At 41.1% G+C, this 18,285-nt stretch overlaps 1 protein-coding gene across 1 annotated transcript in view; it reads right to left on the minus strand.

Moving 5' to 3' along the window:
- The window catches only part of SHC4 (SHC adaptor protein 4), a 140,071-nt gene that overhangs the window by 95,237 nt on the left and 26,549 nt on the right, over positions 1-18,285 (minus strand). Inside the window, exon 2 of the mRNA XM_001113330.5 lies at positions 5,480-5,550. Within this exon, the coding sequence (XP_001113330.2) occupies positions 5,480-5,550 (71 nt within the window). The remainder of the gene's footprint in view (positions 1-5,479; positions 5,551-18,285) is intronic.

Consider the following 18,285-nt stretch of genomic DNA (forward strand, 5'->3'; position numbering starts at 1 on the left):
CTCCCGCCTCAGTCTCCCAAAGTGTTGGGATTATAGGCATGAGCCACCATGCCCAGCCCTTCTCTCTTTTTTTTAAATTTACCCTTCTTAGACAGGGTTTTTCCTTCTCCCTACTGGGTCAGGGAGTGCCGGGTCTGCTCTACACTCAAGTAGCCACAAGTCACAGCATTTCAAATTCAACAAGCCCCAGGGAAATAGTTCAGGATGCTGGGACGGGGACAGGATTCTGAAACAAGGAACTGATGTTTGGCCCTGGCACTTGGAAATCAGCCTCACTGCTTTCAAGGCCCACCGTGGATGAGGTCCCCAGTCCACTGGTGGCTGGAATCTCCAGACTTCAAGTAGGACCACTTGACACCATAGGACATTTTAAAACTTGATCCTCCCCTCCAGTCAGCCTTTCCCTCTCCTGAGTTGGTGACCGCTGAATGTTTTTGCATCCACTCTTGGGAGAAGATGCACACACCCTCTCACACTCTTTTAAAAATTTATTCTAATCTTTTTTTTTTTTTTTTTTTTTTAGAGATGGAGTCTTTCTCTGTTGCCGAGGCTGGAGCAAGACCACCGTGGTGTGGTCACAATTCACTGCAACTTTGACCTTCCAGGCTCAGGTGATCCTCCCACCTTGGCCTATCGCATATCTGGGACTACAGGCTTGCGCTACTGTTCTTTATTTTTGGTAGAGATGGGATTTCACTATGTTGCTCATGCTGATCTCAAATTCTAAGACTCAAGTGGTTCTCTCACTTTGGCCTCCCAAAGTGCTGGGACTATAGGTGTAAGCCACTGTGCCTGACCTCTCTCACATTTTTATCAAACTCCCTGCCCGAATGTTGCCACCATGGACCCATGATGTCCATGGCCATCTTCCCTCCACCTTCAGCTCTCTTCTCTCAGACACTTTCATGGCTGGATCCCTTACTTTATTCAGGCCTTAGCTCAAATGTCCTCTTCTTAGATAGGACTTCCTGACCACCAAATCTAAAAATAAAAGACCACCACCCTCGAGCTTCCATAACTGCTCAGAACACAATCAGCCATGCCTGAATCATGTATAGACACATCTACAAGAAACAATATCCGGATACCATACCAGACATCTTCACCTGGCTGTGTACATTAAACATAAACTGAATCCTCATAGCAGACAGGAAAAAAACAGTCCACCTTTTACTATTTATGAAATAATAGGGAAATATAGACTTAGAAGTTTACAGAGATTTTATTAAGTAGATAAAAATAGATAAATGCCTGGGAAAAGGGGGTATCAATTAGTACAAATAGTCTGCAGAGCCATCCAGCAATACATATCAAAAACCTTTAAAACATTTATATTGCTCGACCTAGTGATCCTAATTCTAGAATTTACTTATAATGATGAAAAGTAGGAGAGGCCAGACACGGTGGATCATGCCTATAATCCTAGCACTTTGGAAGGCTGAGGTGGGAGGATCCCCTGAGCCCAGAAGTTCAAGATCAGCCTGGCCAACATATTGAGACCCTGTCTCTATATAGAAAGAAGAGGAAGAAGAAGAAAAAGAAGAAGAGGAAGAAGGAGGAGGAGGAGGAGAAGGAGGAAGAGGAGGAGAGAATGTTACGCAGTCATTAAAATTTTAGAAAAACAACCCATATGTCTATCGACTGATGGGTGAATAGACAAAATGTAGTACAGACATACAATAGAGTAGTATTGAGCCTTAAAAAGGAATGAAATTCTGGCACATGCTACAACATGAATTAATCTTGAACACATTGTGCTAAAGGAAATAAGCCAGACAGAAAAGGACAAATACTGTATGTTTCCACTTTTATAAGGTACCTAGACCAGTCAAATTCACAGACACAAAAAGTTGAACAGTGGTTGCCAGGAGCTGGGGAGGAAGAGGAAATGGGAAGTTATCAGGGTTTTGTCTTGTTTTGTTTTGAGATGGATTTTTTGCTCTTGTTGCCCATTCTGGAGTGCAATGGCGTGATCTTGGCTCACTGCAACCTCCACCTCCCAGGTTCAAGCAATTCTCTTGCCTCAGCCTCCCAAGTAATTGGGATTACAGGTGTGTGCCACAAGGTCTGGCTATCTTTGTATTTTTTTTAGTAGAGACGGGGTTTCACCATGTTGGTCAGGTGGCCTCGAACTCCTGACCTCAAGTGATCCATCTGCCTCCGCCTCCCAAAGTGCTGGGATTGCAGGCGTGAGCCACTGCGCCCAGCCAGAAGTTACTGTTTAATGGGTACAGAGTTTAATGTGTACAGTTTTTCATCTTTGGGAAGATGAAAAAGTTCTGCAGATGGATGGTGTCGATAGTTGCACAACAATGTGAATGTGCTTAATGCCACTGAACTATACACTTATAAACGATTAAAATTGTAAATCTTGTTATGTATATTTTACCATGGTAAAACATGCTTTAGAATCTTTAGTAACAGGAAATTGCTCAATATGGGAGACTTAGTATATAATGTTGTTCAGATTTTGTGTAAAATTCTTTGTAAGCTCATGTGTAGAAAAAAATACTGGAAAGGGATTTCAAACACAGAATGTTAATAAACACACTCTTTAGGAAAGATTCTGAGTAATTTTCTCTTTCATACTTTTCTGTACTTTCCAAATCGTCTAAGTAAACATGCAATATTTTATAACTAGAAAATAAAATAAAATTTAAAAACCCACCACCTAAATCTCTATCCTCATTTCCTGCTTTATTGTTGCAGTAAATAAGCACTTCTTCCTACCTGAAAGTATATTGCTTATTTATCTGTTTCCTTGCCTATAGTCTGTTTCCCCAGTAACAATGCAAATTCCATGAGGGTAGAGGCTTTGTCTTATTCACTGCTTGATCTTTAATGCTTGAAGAGTTTCAGGCACTTTTTGGGTACTCCATAAACATTCGAGTGAAAGAGAAAGAATCAATGAATGAATGGGTGAATGAACAGAAAATTAGTCATCCTCAGTGTCTTAGTCTATTCCTGCTGCTAAAACAAAATACCCCAGACTGGATAATGTGTAAATAATAGAAATGTATTTCTTACACTTCTTGAGGCTGAGAAGTCCAAGATCAAGGCACCAGTAGATCTGGTGTCTGATGAAGGCTCACAATGCTTCTTAGATGGGTGCTTCTTGCTGCATCCTCACGTGGTAGAAGGTGCAAACAGCTCCCTTGCACCTCTTTTATAAGATAACTAATCCCACTCATGAGGTCTCTGGCCAATGAATTAATCTCCTCCTAAAGGCCCTGCCTCTTAATACTTTCACACTGGGAATTAAGTTTCAATATATAAATGTTGAGGGGACATATTCAGACCATAGCTCTCAGGTTAGGACAGTGAGAATTCTTTTGTCCTGTGCCCACCTAGGGTATCAGCCCTCTTTCTCTCATCTGTAGCCTGCTCAGGATTGGAAGAAAAATTGTCTCAAGATTAAGAATCATCAAAATGGAGTAAACCCTGAAATACATCCACCAACAGGCTAACAGTTTGGAAAGTAGTCTAGATACCATGTCATTTGAAGAGTAATTGAAGGTACTGAGAATGTGTAAGAGAAGATTTAAAGAGGAGAATAAATGTAGCTGTTTGCAAATACTGGAAGTGTAGTCAGGTGGAACCATGAATTTATTCAATAAATATCCACTGAGCCCCTGCCATGTGCCAGTGACTGATGTAGGTACCAAGAGTACTAAACACAGGATTATATAATATGTTTGACTCCAGAGGAAATACGAAGGATAGGTTGAGAGAGGTTTGGAAAGGCAGATTTGAATGCATCATAAGGCAGAGAGTCCAAATCAGCATTTCCTAAGGCACATTTCACAGAACCCTTGGATGTACATTTCTTTTATATGAGAAAAGGATCCTAGGCCCAATACATTTAGAAAATCTTGAAGTAAGGCCATGAGCGGTGCCTCATGCCTTAATCCCAGAACTTTGGGATTCCAAGGCAGGTGGATCACCTGAGGTCAGGAGTTCAAGACCAGCCTGGTCAACATAGGGAAATCCCATCTCTACTAAAAATACTAAATTAGCTGGGCATGGTGGCATGCGCCTGTAGTCCCAGCTACTTGGGCACTACAGGAGAATTGCTTGAACCTAGGAGGCGGAGGTTGCAGTGAGCCGAGATTGCATCACTGTATTCTAGCCTGGGAGACAGAGCAAGACTCCATTTCAAAAAAAAAAAAAAAAAAAGAGAGAGAAGAAAAAGAAAATTTTGAGGGGTAGAGTTTTTTTCAACTACAGCAGCATAGGACTTCTCAGTCTTTTTTTTTTTTAAGAGTCAGGGTCTTGCTGTTACCCACACAGGAGTGTAGTGGCACAATCATATCTGACTGAAGCCTTGAACTCCTGGGCTCAAGTGATCCTCCAGCCTCAGCCTCCTGAGTAGCTGGGGCTACTGGCATATGCTAACGTGCCTGGCTATGTTCTTTTTACTTTTGTAGAGATGGAGCCTCACTATGTTGCCCCAGCTGGTCTTGAACTCCTGGTCTCAAGCAATCCTCCAACCTCGGCCTCTTGAGTTGCAGGAATTACAAGCGTGAGCCACTGCACCGGGCTCAGAGTCTTCAATATACTATTGTATACTGTAGTCTCCTAAAGAGTGATGTGGCTCCTTTCCCTAAATTTTTGGACCACAGGACACTTCTTTTTCTAGGCCTAGAATTTCATGAGATGAGCATTAGGGAGAGTTATTTTCTACATGACAACATTCACCTTCAGAACAGGAGGCCTGCAAGCACGGATCTAATGTGGCATGCCCCTGAGACACACCTTGGCACCACATCCAATGGATGCCCAAGTCTTTGTTCTGAACCATTCGTATCGACCCAGTCCTCTTACCTCATCTCCCTCACCTCACATTTTTCCAGTTGCCAGTCTGCACTCACTCCTTCTTTCCATCCTTGCTTTGGGCTTAGCTTTAATGAACCATGCCATGTATTTCTGCTTCTGACTTGAGCTCCACATAACAAGGATTCTGATTTCTTCCCCTAAGTTCCCTGGGGTCACCCTGGGTAAAGCTTCCCCAGTTCCACTGTTCCATTTGGCTCACTGTACACAGAGGAGGGAGACCCAGACAAGGAATAAGCAGGTTCTCACGTCAGGAAGAGCTTGGGCAAAGCTTGGGCTTTCTCATGTTGAAAGTCTTACTTGGTCTGGTTTTCTGCTACCTCCTTGACAGGTCTGATTCTGTAAACGCTTCCTGCCAGGCATAATTTTAAATAATCTTGGTACCTGGGAAACCAGCTATTTCTGTAGACTGTATCATTTTAATCGCCCTTACATGAAACACAGATGCACTGCCACACCCTTGAGAAATCTTTCGCACAATGAGATCAAGCCACTCATTGAAGGTCACTGGACGAAACTTCTACGCTCCAGTCACATGAATAAAAGTGTCTAATGACTTGGAAGGTTTGCATGAAATTCCCGTGGGAGAAATTATTGTGACTTTAAACCATACTCCTCAAAGCCCCTCCCATTTTTGGCTTCTTACCTTGTAACTTGGGTTCTCATTCCAAAATCCAGTGACCTCATTGATTGCAGCACTTCAATGCAGCCCATGTACTAGAATGAGAAGAAAAAAAAGAAGAAGTAGGACAAAAATTCCAAGAAGCTGTCTCTTAGCTTCACAATGACTTTCGGGGAAGCAACTAAAATCAGCTTCTGCTATCAAGTTACATTTGCACCCTCCGCCTACCATTGATATTTCTGGCTATTAATGGACACACGCCTAAAGCTTCAATTCAATTACAAAACACCAGTTAAATCCGAACCATAATACAGATAACACAAGTAACAAAGACCAATATGGGTTCAGTGGTTAAGAGCATGGGCTCTGGGGCCAGATCATGTGACTTTGCATCCTGGCTCTGCTACTTCTTAGTTATGGAACCTCAGCAAGTTAACTTCTGAGCCTCACAGTTTTGTCATTGGTAAAGTGAGGATACAATAGGAATTGTTAGAAGAGTGAAATTATTTCCTACATGTAAATAAGCTTTTAGAACAACGCTTGGTACATAGAAAGGCCCAAATAGTAGAGGAAGCAAAAATAAAAGTGAGATAAAGAATACAGGAATGTCAAATCTTCTAAGTGGATAGAACAAGCATATAAATGCATAGAATGCCAAACTTAGTAATACAAGATCTTATCATCCTTTGCAGCTGATTTAAATATTAAGGGGGTTCCTGAAAGGACAAAAGTCATATGCCGCATCAGTGATGAGTATGGTTAGCTTGAACACCATGTATTGCAAAAGGAATTGTGACTTATAAAGCTGAAAGATGGTTTATATTTAGTGTGGCAGCAGTGAGGATCCATGGCAGGCTGCTGGCAACAGCATGATGTGATTAGATCTGTGTTGGAGGAGGCTTAAGTCAGCGGCAGTATGAAGGTGGGTTAATGGTGAGGGAATAAGTTAGGATGATCCTGTGGCGAGGGAAGTAATGACAGCCCACACTGAAGAGGGATGGTGTCAATAGGAAAGAGGGGACAGATTCAAGTGACATCATGGAAACAGATACTACAGAACTCGGCAGTTGATTTGATACGGAGAATAAGAGAGAAGGATGAGTCAAGGATGACTCACTCAGACGTTTCCAGCCAGGGTAGCAGAGGGAACAGTGATGCCATCAACAGAAACAGGAAAGCCAGGAGAAGAGAAGATGATGAATTGGTTTGGGAGCCATTGACTTAAGGCACTGGTAGGGTATCCAGGAAATAACAGGCTGGCAACTGAAAATTGGATTCTGGAGTCCTGAGAGGATTCAGCCTAGGGACGTGGACTTAGTAGTCTTCTGTGTAGCTTTGCCAGGTGAGGCTGTGAGAGTCAATCCTCCCAGCAGAGCTTGGTTGATGAGGGAGAGTGCTTATTTGAGAATTGCCTTGCAAATGTTACTAGAGCTAAGAGTTCCGATTGAAAGTGATCTGTTGGCTCCTTGGAAATGATATGCTTCCTGTTTAGCTTTCCTTTGGAGGCTTTCCAGCCTCTCTATGCTTGTGAATGGCAAAAGCACTGTCAAAAGATGTCAGGAGCTGGTGGGGAGGGGGTACCTGCCCAGACACTTCTTGTATAATAGTATTTCTTTTTCTTTTTCTTTTTTTTTGTTTGAGATGGAGTCTCACTCTGTCACCCAGGCTGGAGTACAGTGGCACGATCTTGGCTCACTGCAACCTCTGCCTCCCAAATTCAAGCAATTCTCCTGCCTCAGTCTTTTGAGTAGCTGGGATTACAGGCACATACCACTGCACCTGGCTAATTTTTGTATTTTTAGTAGAGATAGGGTTTCACCATGTTGGCCAGGCTGGTCTTGAACTCCTGACCTCAAGCGATCTGCCCACCTCGGCCTCCCAAAGTGCTGGGATTATAGGCACGAGCCACCACGTCCTGCTGTATAATAGTATTTCTGAGCAGATTGTGCAGATAGAACTCCTCAATGCACCAAGCGCTGCCTGGAGCCTGATGCTGGGAAGAGCATGCTGGCCAGGACAATCACCCTGCCAGTCTCATCCAGACTCCTGTTAGTCACACTCAGTTACACACCTCTTGGAATCTCTACTACTGATACAAGAAACATTTTGGATATTTTACTCTGTCCCCATCACTCTTAACTTCCCAAGCCTTGGGTACCTTAAGAAAGTGGTGTCTAGAGATTTCTCTTCAACCATAAGGGTTATTAGGAGAAGAAAGCTAGATATAGGAAGTAGGTTAGAAAGCCCATCTCAGAACTGTCAAGAAGGGAGATTCCAAGCATCCAAGCTTCATGTCCCGGTAGTGTGAAAAGATTGTCCATATGTCTTCACTGACTGCTCTGGCTTTTGGTGCCTTCCAATGCCCTCTTCCGCCCCAGAGCCTAGATCTTGCTTCCCTATTTCCTGCACTCCTGGCCCTGGAAAGAGTGGACTCCCCACACAGGCTGGGGAGCAGGCCTGGATCCCCTCCAATACCTCCAGGAGGCCCTGTTGGTGAGGAGGTGGGTATCGCCTTTCCCTTTAGCTGTAAATCACCGACTGAAGACAAGGTGATACCAACTGGCCTATCAGTGCACACTTTTTGAAAAAGTGACCAAGCACCTACATTTTTCACACTCTGCCACAGTGTTTCTTCAAAACAGATTGATCAGATCATGTTCCTCCACCAGGTGAAACTCCTGGCATCTATGATCAAAACAAGCTCGTTACTATAAACCCCTAAACCCTGGAGTTCCTGGCCCCGTCTCATCCCTTCAGCTTCATCAGTGTCACTGTCCCCTTGCACATTTTGCTGCCACACTGGCCTCCTTTCTACTTCTCAAATACACCCCAGCTCTTCCCTGCACCTGACATTCCCTCCGCCTGGCTCTCCTACACTGTTCTGCAGGACAGATCCCTTCTCATCTTTCAGTTTTCAGTTCAAATGGCACACCTCAGAGGCCCCCTCTTGCCACCCTTCATCTCAGCCCCTATTCATCACTGATTGATTATTGGTTTACTTGTTAATTTGCTTGTCTAGGACCTCTTTTTATTCCCTTGGCTATAACCACCGTAAGAGTAAAGATCACAATCACTGCCATATTCCCTGCAACAGTGCCTAGGATCTGGTGGGCACTCAATAAACATATGCTGAAAGAATGAATGAAGCATCTTTTGTTCAATTCTATTGTACCTTTACAATGAGCGGGGGCTGGGGAGAGCCGAGGGACTGAGGGAGGTAAAGGCTTGGCTGGTCTCTCCACTCAGGAGTATAGGAGCACCAAGGACTCAGCCTCAGGTGCGACAGGCCAGAACAATGTCTTTGCAAGGTTTCTAGATTTCTCAGCAATGTACTTCATATTTGTTATTTTTGTTGTTCTTCATTTTGGAGTGGCAACACACAATCTAGACCGAGGAGGTTTTGTAGTGAAGTGGGAAGCTGGCAAGAATGTGCCCTACTTCTCAGGCAGGCTATAAGCCGTGGGTGGGAACAGCCCTGGATGATAGAGTTGACAGTGGGAACTTTAAAAAGAAAGGAGAGTAGGTTGCATGTCTGAACAGGAGCGGGACAAAGGGACAAAAAGAAACAACTGGAACAAGGACACTCGAGGCTGATCAAGTTTGAGACCCACGTGAGGACAGTGTCAAAGTGAAGGCTATTCTCAGCCCTGTTATTAGGTAAGTTGCCATTCATTTTGGTTATCAATGAGGAGAGGAATTTTTAGTGTCTTGGGGGTGACAGGAACCCCTTCAAGGTTTCGTTCTTAATCACACTTCATGGCTATAACGACCTTATCTGCTTTGGACTAAGGCAAGCCCAAGCATTGCTTCAGGATCCCCTTCCCTTCGTGTGAATCTCTGTTTTGATTCATACACTTGTCTGTCAGCTATGGCACAGGTGACTTCAGCAAGCCTTAGTATGATACAATGGAAGTTTCTGGAAAAACATGAGTCATGGCCTGAGATGATTGACAATGAGGATAAGTCCCCTTCCACTGTGGGCATGTGTTGAGAAAACCACAACTAATTTTTGCCACAATTACCCCAAAGACAAGAATGGAGTGGGTCTTCCCATTGACTCACACAATCCATTTCACTTAAAAACCACCGCTATGAGAAAGCGGGGAGGGGGCGGTGCATAAAAATACTCTGTCCACTTCTTTCTTTGGGTGTTTGATGACTGCATAAGCAGATAGTGGCTGAAGATCAAGGCCCGAGAGAGGAGAATTTTAGTTTGTTAGCTATAAACTGGAGATGACAATACTTCTCATTCATGTATTAAATGCGGATCTGCATAAGACATGGTCCCTGTTCTTAAGAAACCTGGCCCCTTTCAGATAGGACAACCATGAAAAGAGATGACTTATCTTTCCTTTTTATGAGGTTAGTCATTGTTGCTAACTTTATTTAAGAGATGAGGAAATTGAAGCCTATTAAAGAGAAGTGCCTGGCTCAGTTTCATTTATTCACTGGTACTGAATTAGGGTTTATTCTAGAGTCTGCAGTCCATTGCTAGGACCCTGTATAACAGAAAAAGTGAAAAGAGGAGTTATCCTGCTGGCTGCCACTACCCTCCCTTTGGTCTACCCAGGAACACAGTGACACAGTGTTGAGACGGGGGGACCACAATGGTAACAGCAGATGTGAATCCAAATTGCTCTGGGAACTGCAGGAGGTGAGACAGAGGATACTCCCTAATTCCCTACCCTGTGGTGAGGAGAGGACACTGAAGACCTTTATTTGGAGCCATACAGGAACGGTGGGAACGCAGCGGTGCTCAGACAACCTGCCCATTCAGCCCCCGGCATGGGTTTACCTAACTCCCAGCTGGCTTCTTCCCTTTATGCCCCAAGGCAGTCATAATATTTTTGTACTGTCTGAGCTTCAACCACTTGCTCCCAGGGAGAGGTGAACAGCCTATTTATGGCCATGTGTATCTTGGGCTTTGCTCTCTGGAGAAGAAATTACTGGGGTTTTCAGAGAAAAGGAATGATAGTTACTTATGGGAAGTCTCATCCTAACTCTCTTACAGAATGATGACGGCAAGCACATTACCTAAAGAAAAAAAAGATACATATTCTTACACTCTTAGAAAGCAGGTCTGCAGGATAATAAGAAACTAACAGTGGTTGCTTTTGGAAATGGGAGAGAGGCAGATTTTTACTTTTTACTTTATACTTTTGTACTATTTATACAAATAAGTATAAACATACTTATTTTTGAAATAAGTATGTAGTATTAGTTTAGATTTGAAAAATAAAATAAGCAAAGCTCACGACTTTGCCAAAAAGAACCACAGTTTTATTAAGTAGGGTGAAATCCCTTTTTATACGTGGTTTATTCCCTTTCTCAGAATATACCTGCCTCTTAGCTGGGAGTACGGGAGAATATTGTTCAAGAGAAGTTTAAGGCACAGGCCCTGCACTTGATAAGTTCATAATAAGAGTGCTAAGACAAGGAAGAAAATTACTTCAGCTACTTGGGAGGCTGAGGCAGGAGGATCACTTGAGCCCAGGAGTTTGAGGCTGCAGTCAGCTAAGATCGTGCCATTGCACTCCAGCCTGGGGGACAGAGCGAGACCCTGTCTCTAAATAAAAATAAATAGTTAATGAATTAAAAACAAACACTGAAGAACAGTATATAATCAACTGTGATATAAGGAGGGTCTGATCTTCATGCAATAAATGTTCAACAATGGTAGAGGCCACCAAAATGGCAGGAAAACACAGCAGGATATTTCTGCCACCTTTAAATAATTTTTAGTCTTTCCCATTCTTTAAAAAAATGGGAGAGTAAGAAACGGGGACATTCCCTTCATAACCTGGAAATATTGTCTCTACTTCCTTCCTTTCACTCATGCCTCAACTCACAATAGTAAAGTTTCTGGCCTCAACACTCTAGTGAAATTGCCTGAGCAAACCAACTGCTTCCTCAAAGTTCCTTTAGTGAACGGTTTTTGTTTTCCTACTCACCTATCGGGGTCACCTACCGCTGTTGACCTCTACTCAACCCCTTCATTTTCCTCTGAACCTTTCTTCTTTAGCTTTCCTGAGAACATTTTCTCCAATTCCTCATCTTTCTTCTCTGACTATTCCTTCTCAGTCTCCTTTGCTAGTTTCTTATTTTTTAAAAAACAATGGTTCCTTCTCTCCCTATCCCAGTGGTTCTCAACCCTGATTGCATATTAGAATCACTTGGGAAGTATTAAAATTCTGATTCCTAGGTTCTACTCTAGTCTAATAAAATCAGTCTCTAGCACGTATACTTGTTTGCTTTCAATTACTACCTCATGCTCATGCCACACACATTTTTAGCCCAGGTTTTCTCCCAACTTCAGATGTGTATCAGCGTATGAATATTCTAATTGCATCTCAAATTCAGTGCATTCAAATTATTCCTCTACTTACATTTCTGATCTAAACCAATAGTATCACTATCCACCTAATTACATAAACCAGAAAAGTCAACTCTTTTTTTTTTCAAATCCATCAACCAATCAAGAGGCAAGCCCAATCCTTTCAATCTCCCTATCATTGGCCTAACTTTCCTGTCTTCTTCCCTGAACCCTGCACACGACCCCCAACATTTACTATCCAAGTTTAGGCACATTCTGTTTCTCAATTGCAATACTGGGGTCTCACATTTATATTCATGGGCAAAGCATATGAATTCAACTGCGTCCACTTGGCAGGCAGAAAGTGAGAGATTAGTCCCTTTGTTCATCTCCTCAGTCTTTCAACCCTACTTGCCAGAGAGTAGGGTAACTATCTGCCCCAGAGAAAGAGTATCTGAATTTATAGGGAGTTAAATAATGTCTTGTGTTTCTGTTTGCAATAATAAATGTCTTGTTTCTGTTTGCATTTTTGGAGACATACTCTGCCCCAGAGAAAGAGTATCTCTCCATGAATGCAAACAGAAACACAAGACATTGATTCTGACAATTGATCGTCCAGATGCGCGGGTGTTGGAGATTTCAAGGATGATCCAGTGTATTCTTTATTCTGAGTTTTATTCTACTGTTGACTTTAGAATATGGCCCTCCCTAAGATGGGGTTTCTGGTGTCCCACCTTTTGAATCTCTTTCCCAGTGCAGCCAGCACGTTACTAAAACACATATATGGCATGTTATCATTCCATCCTATCCCCCAATCATTCTCACTTAAAACACTCCCAAGACTCCCATCCTCAAAGCAGAGCTTCCCAAACTTCAGAGAACTTCAGAATCACCAGGGAAACTTACAAATCAGATTTTAAAAATAAAATTCCCAGGCCCTGAGAGATTCTTCTTCAGTAAGACTGTGAAACTGCATTTTAATAAGCACTCAGGTCCTTCTATTACAGGTTGTCCAGGAATCACACTTTGGAGAAAACACCAGTCTTCAGGAAAAGAGCCAGCTTTCTTAGAATGATGTACAGGGCCTCTCATGATTTGGTTCCTGCTGAACTCTTTATCCTTTTCCTCCCCGCTTTTGCCCTCTCATTTTACACTCTAGTCATTTGCCTGAACTCACCATGCTTCAAAATTCAGAACAACCCCATCCTTTACTCCTTCCTCTTGAAATGTCCTTCTTATCCATGTCCATCTGATTAACACCTACTAATCATTCACAAAGAAATGCAAAAGTCGCTTCTTTTATGATATCTCTCCTCTTCTTCCCCATCTCTACCTGCAGCCTTGACCCTCTTTGGGCCCTCTTCTATAATCTGTATGAACTTCTGGCAGACCTTTAATAAAACTTACATTGCTAATATGGAACTACTTCTTCATCAATGTGTCTGTATCTCTTTTATAGCAGAAACGGTGTCTGTTTCTTCTTTATATCCTCTGTGTAAAGCCTGGATCAACAATATTCTTGAGACAAGAAAGTAAGATACAGCTTGAGGTAACTTTTAAGAAAGAATGGGATATGTATATAAAAACAATCACATTAAGGATTTAGATAATATTAACTGCTCTTTCATATTGAATCTCTTCTAACTTAGATTTCCCAAAAGAACAATCATAAAGGCCAAAAACTCAATGCTTAATAATAAAGATATTAATGAGTAAAGTAAACTAGATATAAGAAAGTAGCTAGATTAGGACAAAGTTGGAACCATATGGCCTACAAAAAGAACAAGGCCCAAACCAATCATTCCAGTCCCTCGTTACCGTTTGGGAAACCAGACCCTATGATTTTTCAAAGAAGGTCAGAAATCAGACTTTATTTGTAAGTTTCCTAATTTTTAATTCCAGCAAGTCACAATGAACAATCCAAAATGAAATTAAGAAAATAATTTCATTTGCAATATGTGATCAAAAAGAATAAAATACTTATGAATAAATTTGATAGGATAAACTTACACTTTGAAAACTGAAAAACATTGCTGAAGGAAATTTAAGAAAAGTGAAATAAATGGAAAAAACATTCCATGTTTATGGATCAGAAGACTTAATAACATTAAGATAGTAAGACTTTTAAAAGCTGATCTAAAACTTCAACACAATCCCTATCAAAATCTCAGATGGCTTCTTTGTAGAAACTAACAAACTGATCCTAAAATTCATGTGTAACTTCAAATTCATGTGTAATTTCCTAAAATTTCATGTGTAATTTCCAAACAATCTGCACAATCTTGAAAAAGAACAAAGTTAGAGAACCCACATGTCTCAATTTCAAAACTTACTGCTCAGCTACACAATCAGGATAATATGGTACTAGCATAACGATAGACATACAGATTAGTAAAATAGAACTGAGTCCAAAAGTCCCTGCATTCACTGTCAATTGAATTTTGATAAAGGTGACAAAACAATTCAATGGAAAAATGACATTGTTTTCACCAAAAGGCACCAGAGCAATTGTATATAAAAGTTGGACCTCTATCTCATACGATAAGCAAAACATAAACTCAGAATGGTCACAAGACCTAAACATAAGAGCTAAAACTGTAAAACTCTTTAAAGAAAACAGGCATAATCACAGGACCTCAGAATAGGCAATGGTTTCTTAGATATGACACCAAAAGCACCAACAACCAAAGGAAAGAAATATATAGGTTGGACTTCAGAAAAATTAAATTATTTTGTGCTTCCAATGACACTAAGAAGAAAGTGAAAAAACCTCTCAGAGAATGGGAGAAAATATTTGCAAATGATATATCTGCTAAGAAACTTGCATCTAAAATATATCTTAAAAAACTCTTACAGCCCAATGATAAAAAGAAAAATAACTCAATTTTAAAATGGGCAAAAGATCTGAACAGACATTTCTCCAAGAAATATATACAAATAGACAATAAGCACATGAAAAGATGTTCAATATAATTTACCATTGGGAAATGCAAATCAAAGCCACAATGAGGTACAACTTCACACCCTCTGGAATGGCTGTAATTTAAAATACAATCCAGCAAACTGAAAATAAATGTTGGTGAAGATGTGGAGAAATTGGAACCATCATACATTGCTGGTGGGAATGTAAAATGGTAATGCCACTAGGGGAAACAGCTTGGCAATTCCTCAAACAGTTAAACATAGAATTACCCGTATGACCCAGCAATTCCACTCCTAGAAATATACCCAACAAAATGGAAAGCGTATGTCCACACAAAAACTTGCACTTAAATGTTTACAGCAGCATTATTCATAATAGCCATAAAGTAAAAATAACCCAAATGTCCATCAGCTGATGAATGGACAAATAAAAGGTGGTATATCATGCAATGGAATAGTATTTGGCAATAAAAAGCAATGAAGTATTGATACATGCTACAGCATGAATGAACTTTGAAAATATTAATTCTAAGTGAAAAAGTATAATCATAAAAGACTGATTTCATTTTATTTATGTGAAATGTCCAGAATAGACAAATTTGTAGAGCTAGAAGGTAGGGCTATGTGGTTTTTAGGGAATAGAGTGTGACCTCTAACAGGTACAGGGTTTCTTTGGGGGTTGATAAAAATGTTCTATAATTGGTGATAGTTGCATAACTCTGTGAATATACTAAAAAAAACCATTGAATTGTATACTTTAAATGGGTGAATTATATGGTATGTGAATTACATCTCAATAAAGCAATTACCAAGAAGTAATAACAACAGAAAGAATCCAAACAAGCAATATCTGCAGGCAGTGTGTGATCCTTGATATAAACTATTCAGGAAATATGTATGAATGGATGAATAATGGATAAATGAATGAGGCATCAGCAGTTACTACAGTTGTTTGAAATATTCTCCAGCCTTGAGGTAGAGTGTATTGCTCTTCCTTTGGGCTCCCAGAGCATCTCGGTCACACCACTAGGTTGCAGTCACCCAGTGGTGCTGCAATTTATCTGTTCCAATGTCTATGCCTCCTGCTGGACTATGGGCTTCTCAAGGGCAGGGAGTGAGTCTTAGTCATCATTATGCCCAGTACCTCTTACAGTGCAATTAAATGATTTATTTGAATGAACTAGCCAAGAAATGATGTTCAGGAAGTCTCAAAATAACCTGCATCCTAACTGGACCATCTGTAATGTGTTCCTTCTTAAAGGGGTATATTGTCAATTAAAATAATCCTGAAGTTAAGCTGGCCAAAGCCCTCTTTGTGCCGGGTTTGAGCTGGAATGTGGGTCATGTAAGAAGGGAATGGAAAGTCCTTCCCCTTTTAGTGTAACAACAATCAAATGAAAACCTGGGCAGGGTTTTGAAGCAGTGGGGTTAGGGGATCTCCTGCCCTTGAATAGGGAAGCAAGTTTAGAGAGAGCTCAGTGAGATGGACAGAGAGATGGGCTGCTTGGAACACATCTTTAAGGAATAGGTGCAAGTGGTCTTGGCAAAGACTGACTTTTCTTAGGAAAAATCTTACAACACCTTTGAATGCTGTAATAATACCATTACATATATATATATATATATAAAATCTATAGCATCAAGGAGCATAGAGCTGCTAACACTTTCCCCTTCTCCACTATTCTCTTATATTTGCTCTTCTACAGAGCACTTACTGCTGAAATTATTATGTATTTTTTGGCTTGCTATCTGTCTCCCCCACTAGAAGATCAGTAACAAAGAACAGGGAGTATTGTATCCCCAACACCTAGAACATAGTAGACCCTCCAAATATATTTTGATTGATTGAATTGAATGTGTATTTTTAAAATATAAACATCTATTTTTGCTGAAAGCTCCTCCTTCTGCTCCAGGTTTAAAGCCTGAAAATGTGGATTTGTTCAGTCATTCCTATTGCAGACTCAGCAACCAGGAAATTTCAACCCTGTAAGTCATTAGTCATTACAATGATGGAACCTTCTAACAGTAAGTTGGGAGTTCTGTTTGCTCTTACAAAAGGAAGATCTCCCTTCTCCAGGTTCCTGCCCAAGTCAAAAGGCAGGGTTGTGAAGTGAGCAAGGCCTTTCACTTGGCCCAATCCCTCTCCTTCGATGTCTTTCCCTGCTAAGTGGACTCCACCCCAGCAGATGGAGAGAGTCTCCATTGTCTCCATCCCCAAGATTCTATTCCCAGTCCCCCTAAAGTAAGCTGAACCAAGATTGTGCCTGCTTCCCCTTTGCCTTCTGCCATGATTGTAAGTTTCCTGAGACCTCCCCAGCCATGGCTCCTGTACAGCCTGCAGAATTGTAAGTCAATTAAACCCCATTTACAAATGACCCAGTCTTGGGTAGTTCTTTATTACAATGTGAGAACAGACTAATACACTGGAAAATGAGCTGGCTATAATTGTCCAAATAAATCTTTCAATTTCTCTGAAAATAGTACTGGTCATCTGTGGGCAAGGAAAGTATGACAACCATCTGCATCCCATGAGGCAGCTATGCGCTGTCTCATTCCAAAAGTCCTACTCCCATTGAAAATTCCTTACACAGGGGAATTTCTTTAAACTAAGAGAGGTTTCATCTCTGCCTACAGACTTGAGCACAGACAAAGTCACCCAGCTGGAGGTCATCCCTGTGGCAAAAACTATACTGATAGCATTTGAGAGCTATGATTTCTCCTTGGAATAACTTTGCACCAATGTGTTGGGAGCCACAAATGGCTCTTTCTGCTGCTGGGCATGACCAGAAAAGTTGTGCTGTGTGATTGATTGTGTGCCTTTGCACAAATAGAGATGTGTATTCTGTTTAGTCTCAAGAGTATTATATCATTTGATCCTCATAATGAAACTGTGATGAGACTTGAATAGGTAGGTGATCTCCTTTTATATTTATTTTTATTTTTGTAAGATGGGGGTCTCATTATGTTGCCCAGGTGATCTCAAACTCCTCACTTCAAGTGATCCTCTCACCTTGGCCTCCCCAAAACCTGGGATTACAGGTCTGAGCCACCACACCTGGCCCTGATGCCTTTTTACAGGTGTAAAAACTGATTCTCAGAGGTTCAATGCTGTGCTCAAGAGCCACAGGGCTGATTAATGGAGAAGAACCCAGATCTTTTGATGTTTAAAGCCGTTGTTCCATGTCATCTCTCTCACCTAAAGAAGTTTACCATCTAGAGGATACACATACCCTGCATATATTATATATGGAAGCTAGTACTCCATCACACACACACATTGATAGATAGATAGATAGATAGATAGATAGATAGATAGATATAGATAGATATAAATGATATACATATAGATCTATCTATCCATATCATGAAGAGAAGAGGAGTGGTAAGGCCAGACACCCCCTGTATGTAGCAAATGTTTTACATTATCTAATAACTTATAGTGACTTGACAAAATATCGTTGCATCCAGTACCTAAGACAGTAAGTATTGTGCTCAGTTTTATACTATGTCAGCCATTCTGTGTTCTCCGAAAACAGGAACTGCTTTGTACAAAGGTGAATTCTCCTTGACCAAAATGTTCCCAATATATTCTTTG

This window comes from Macaca mulatta, chromosome 7 (genome assembly GCF_049350105.2).
Source record: "Macaca mulatta isolate MMU2019108-1 chromosome 7, T2T-MMU8v2.0, whole genome shotgun sequence".
Taxonomy (NCBI): domain Eukaryota; kingdom Metazoa; phylum Chordata; class Mammalia; order Primates; family Cercopithecidae; genus Macaca; species Macaca mulatta.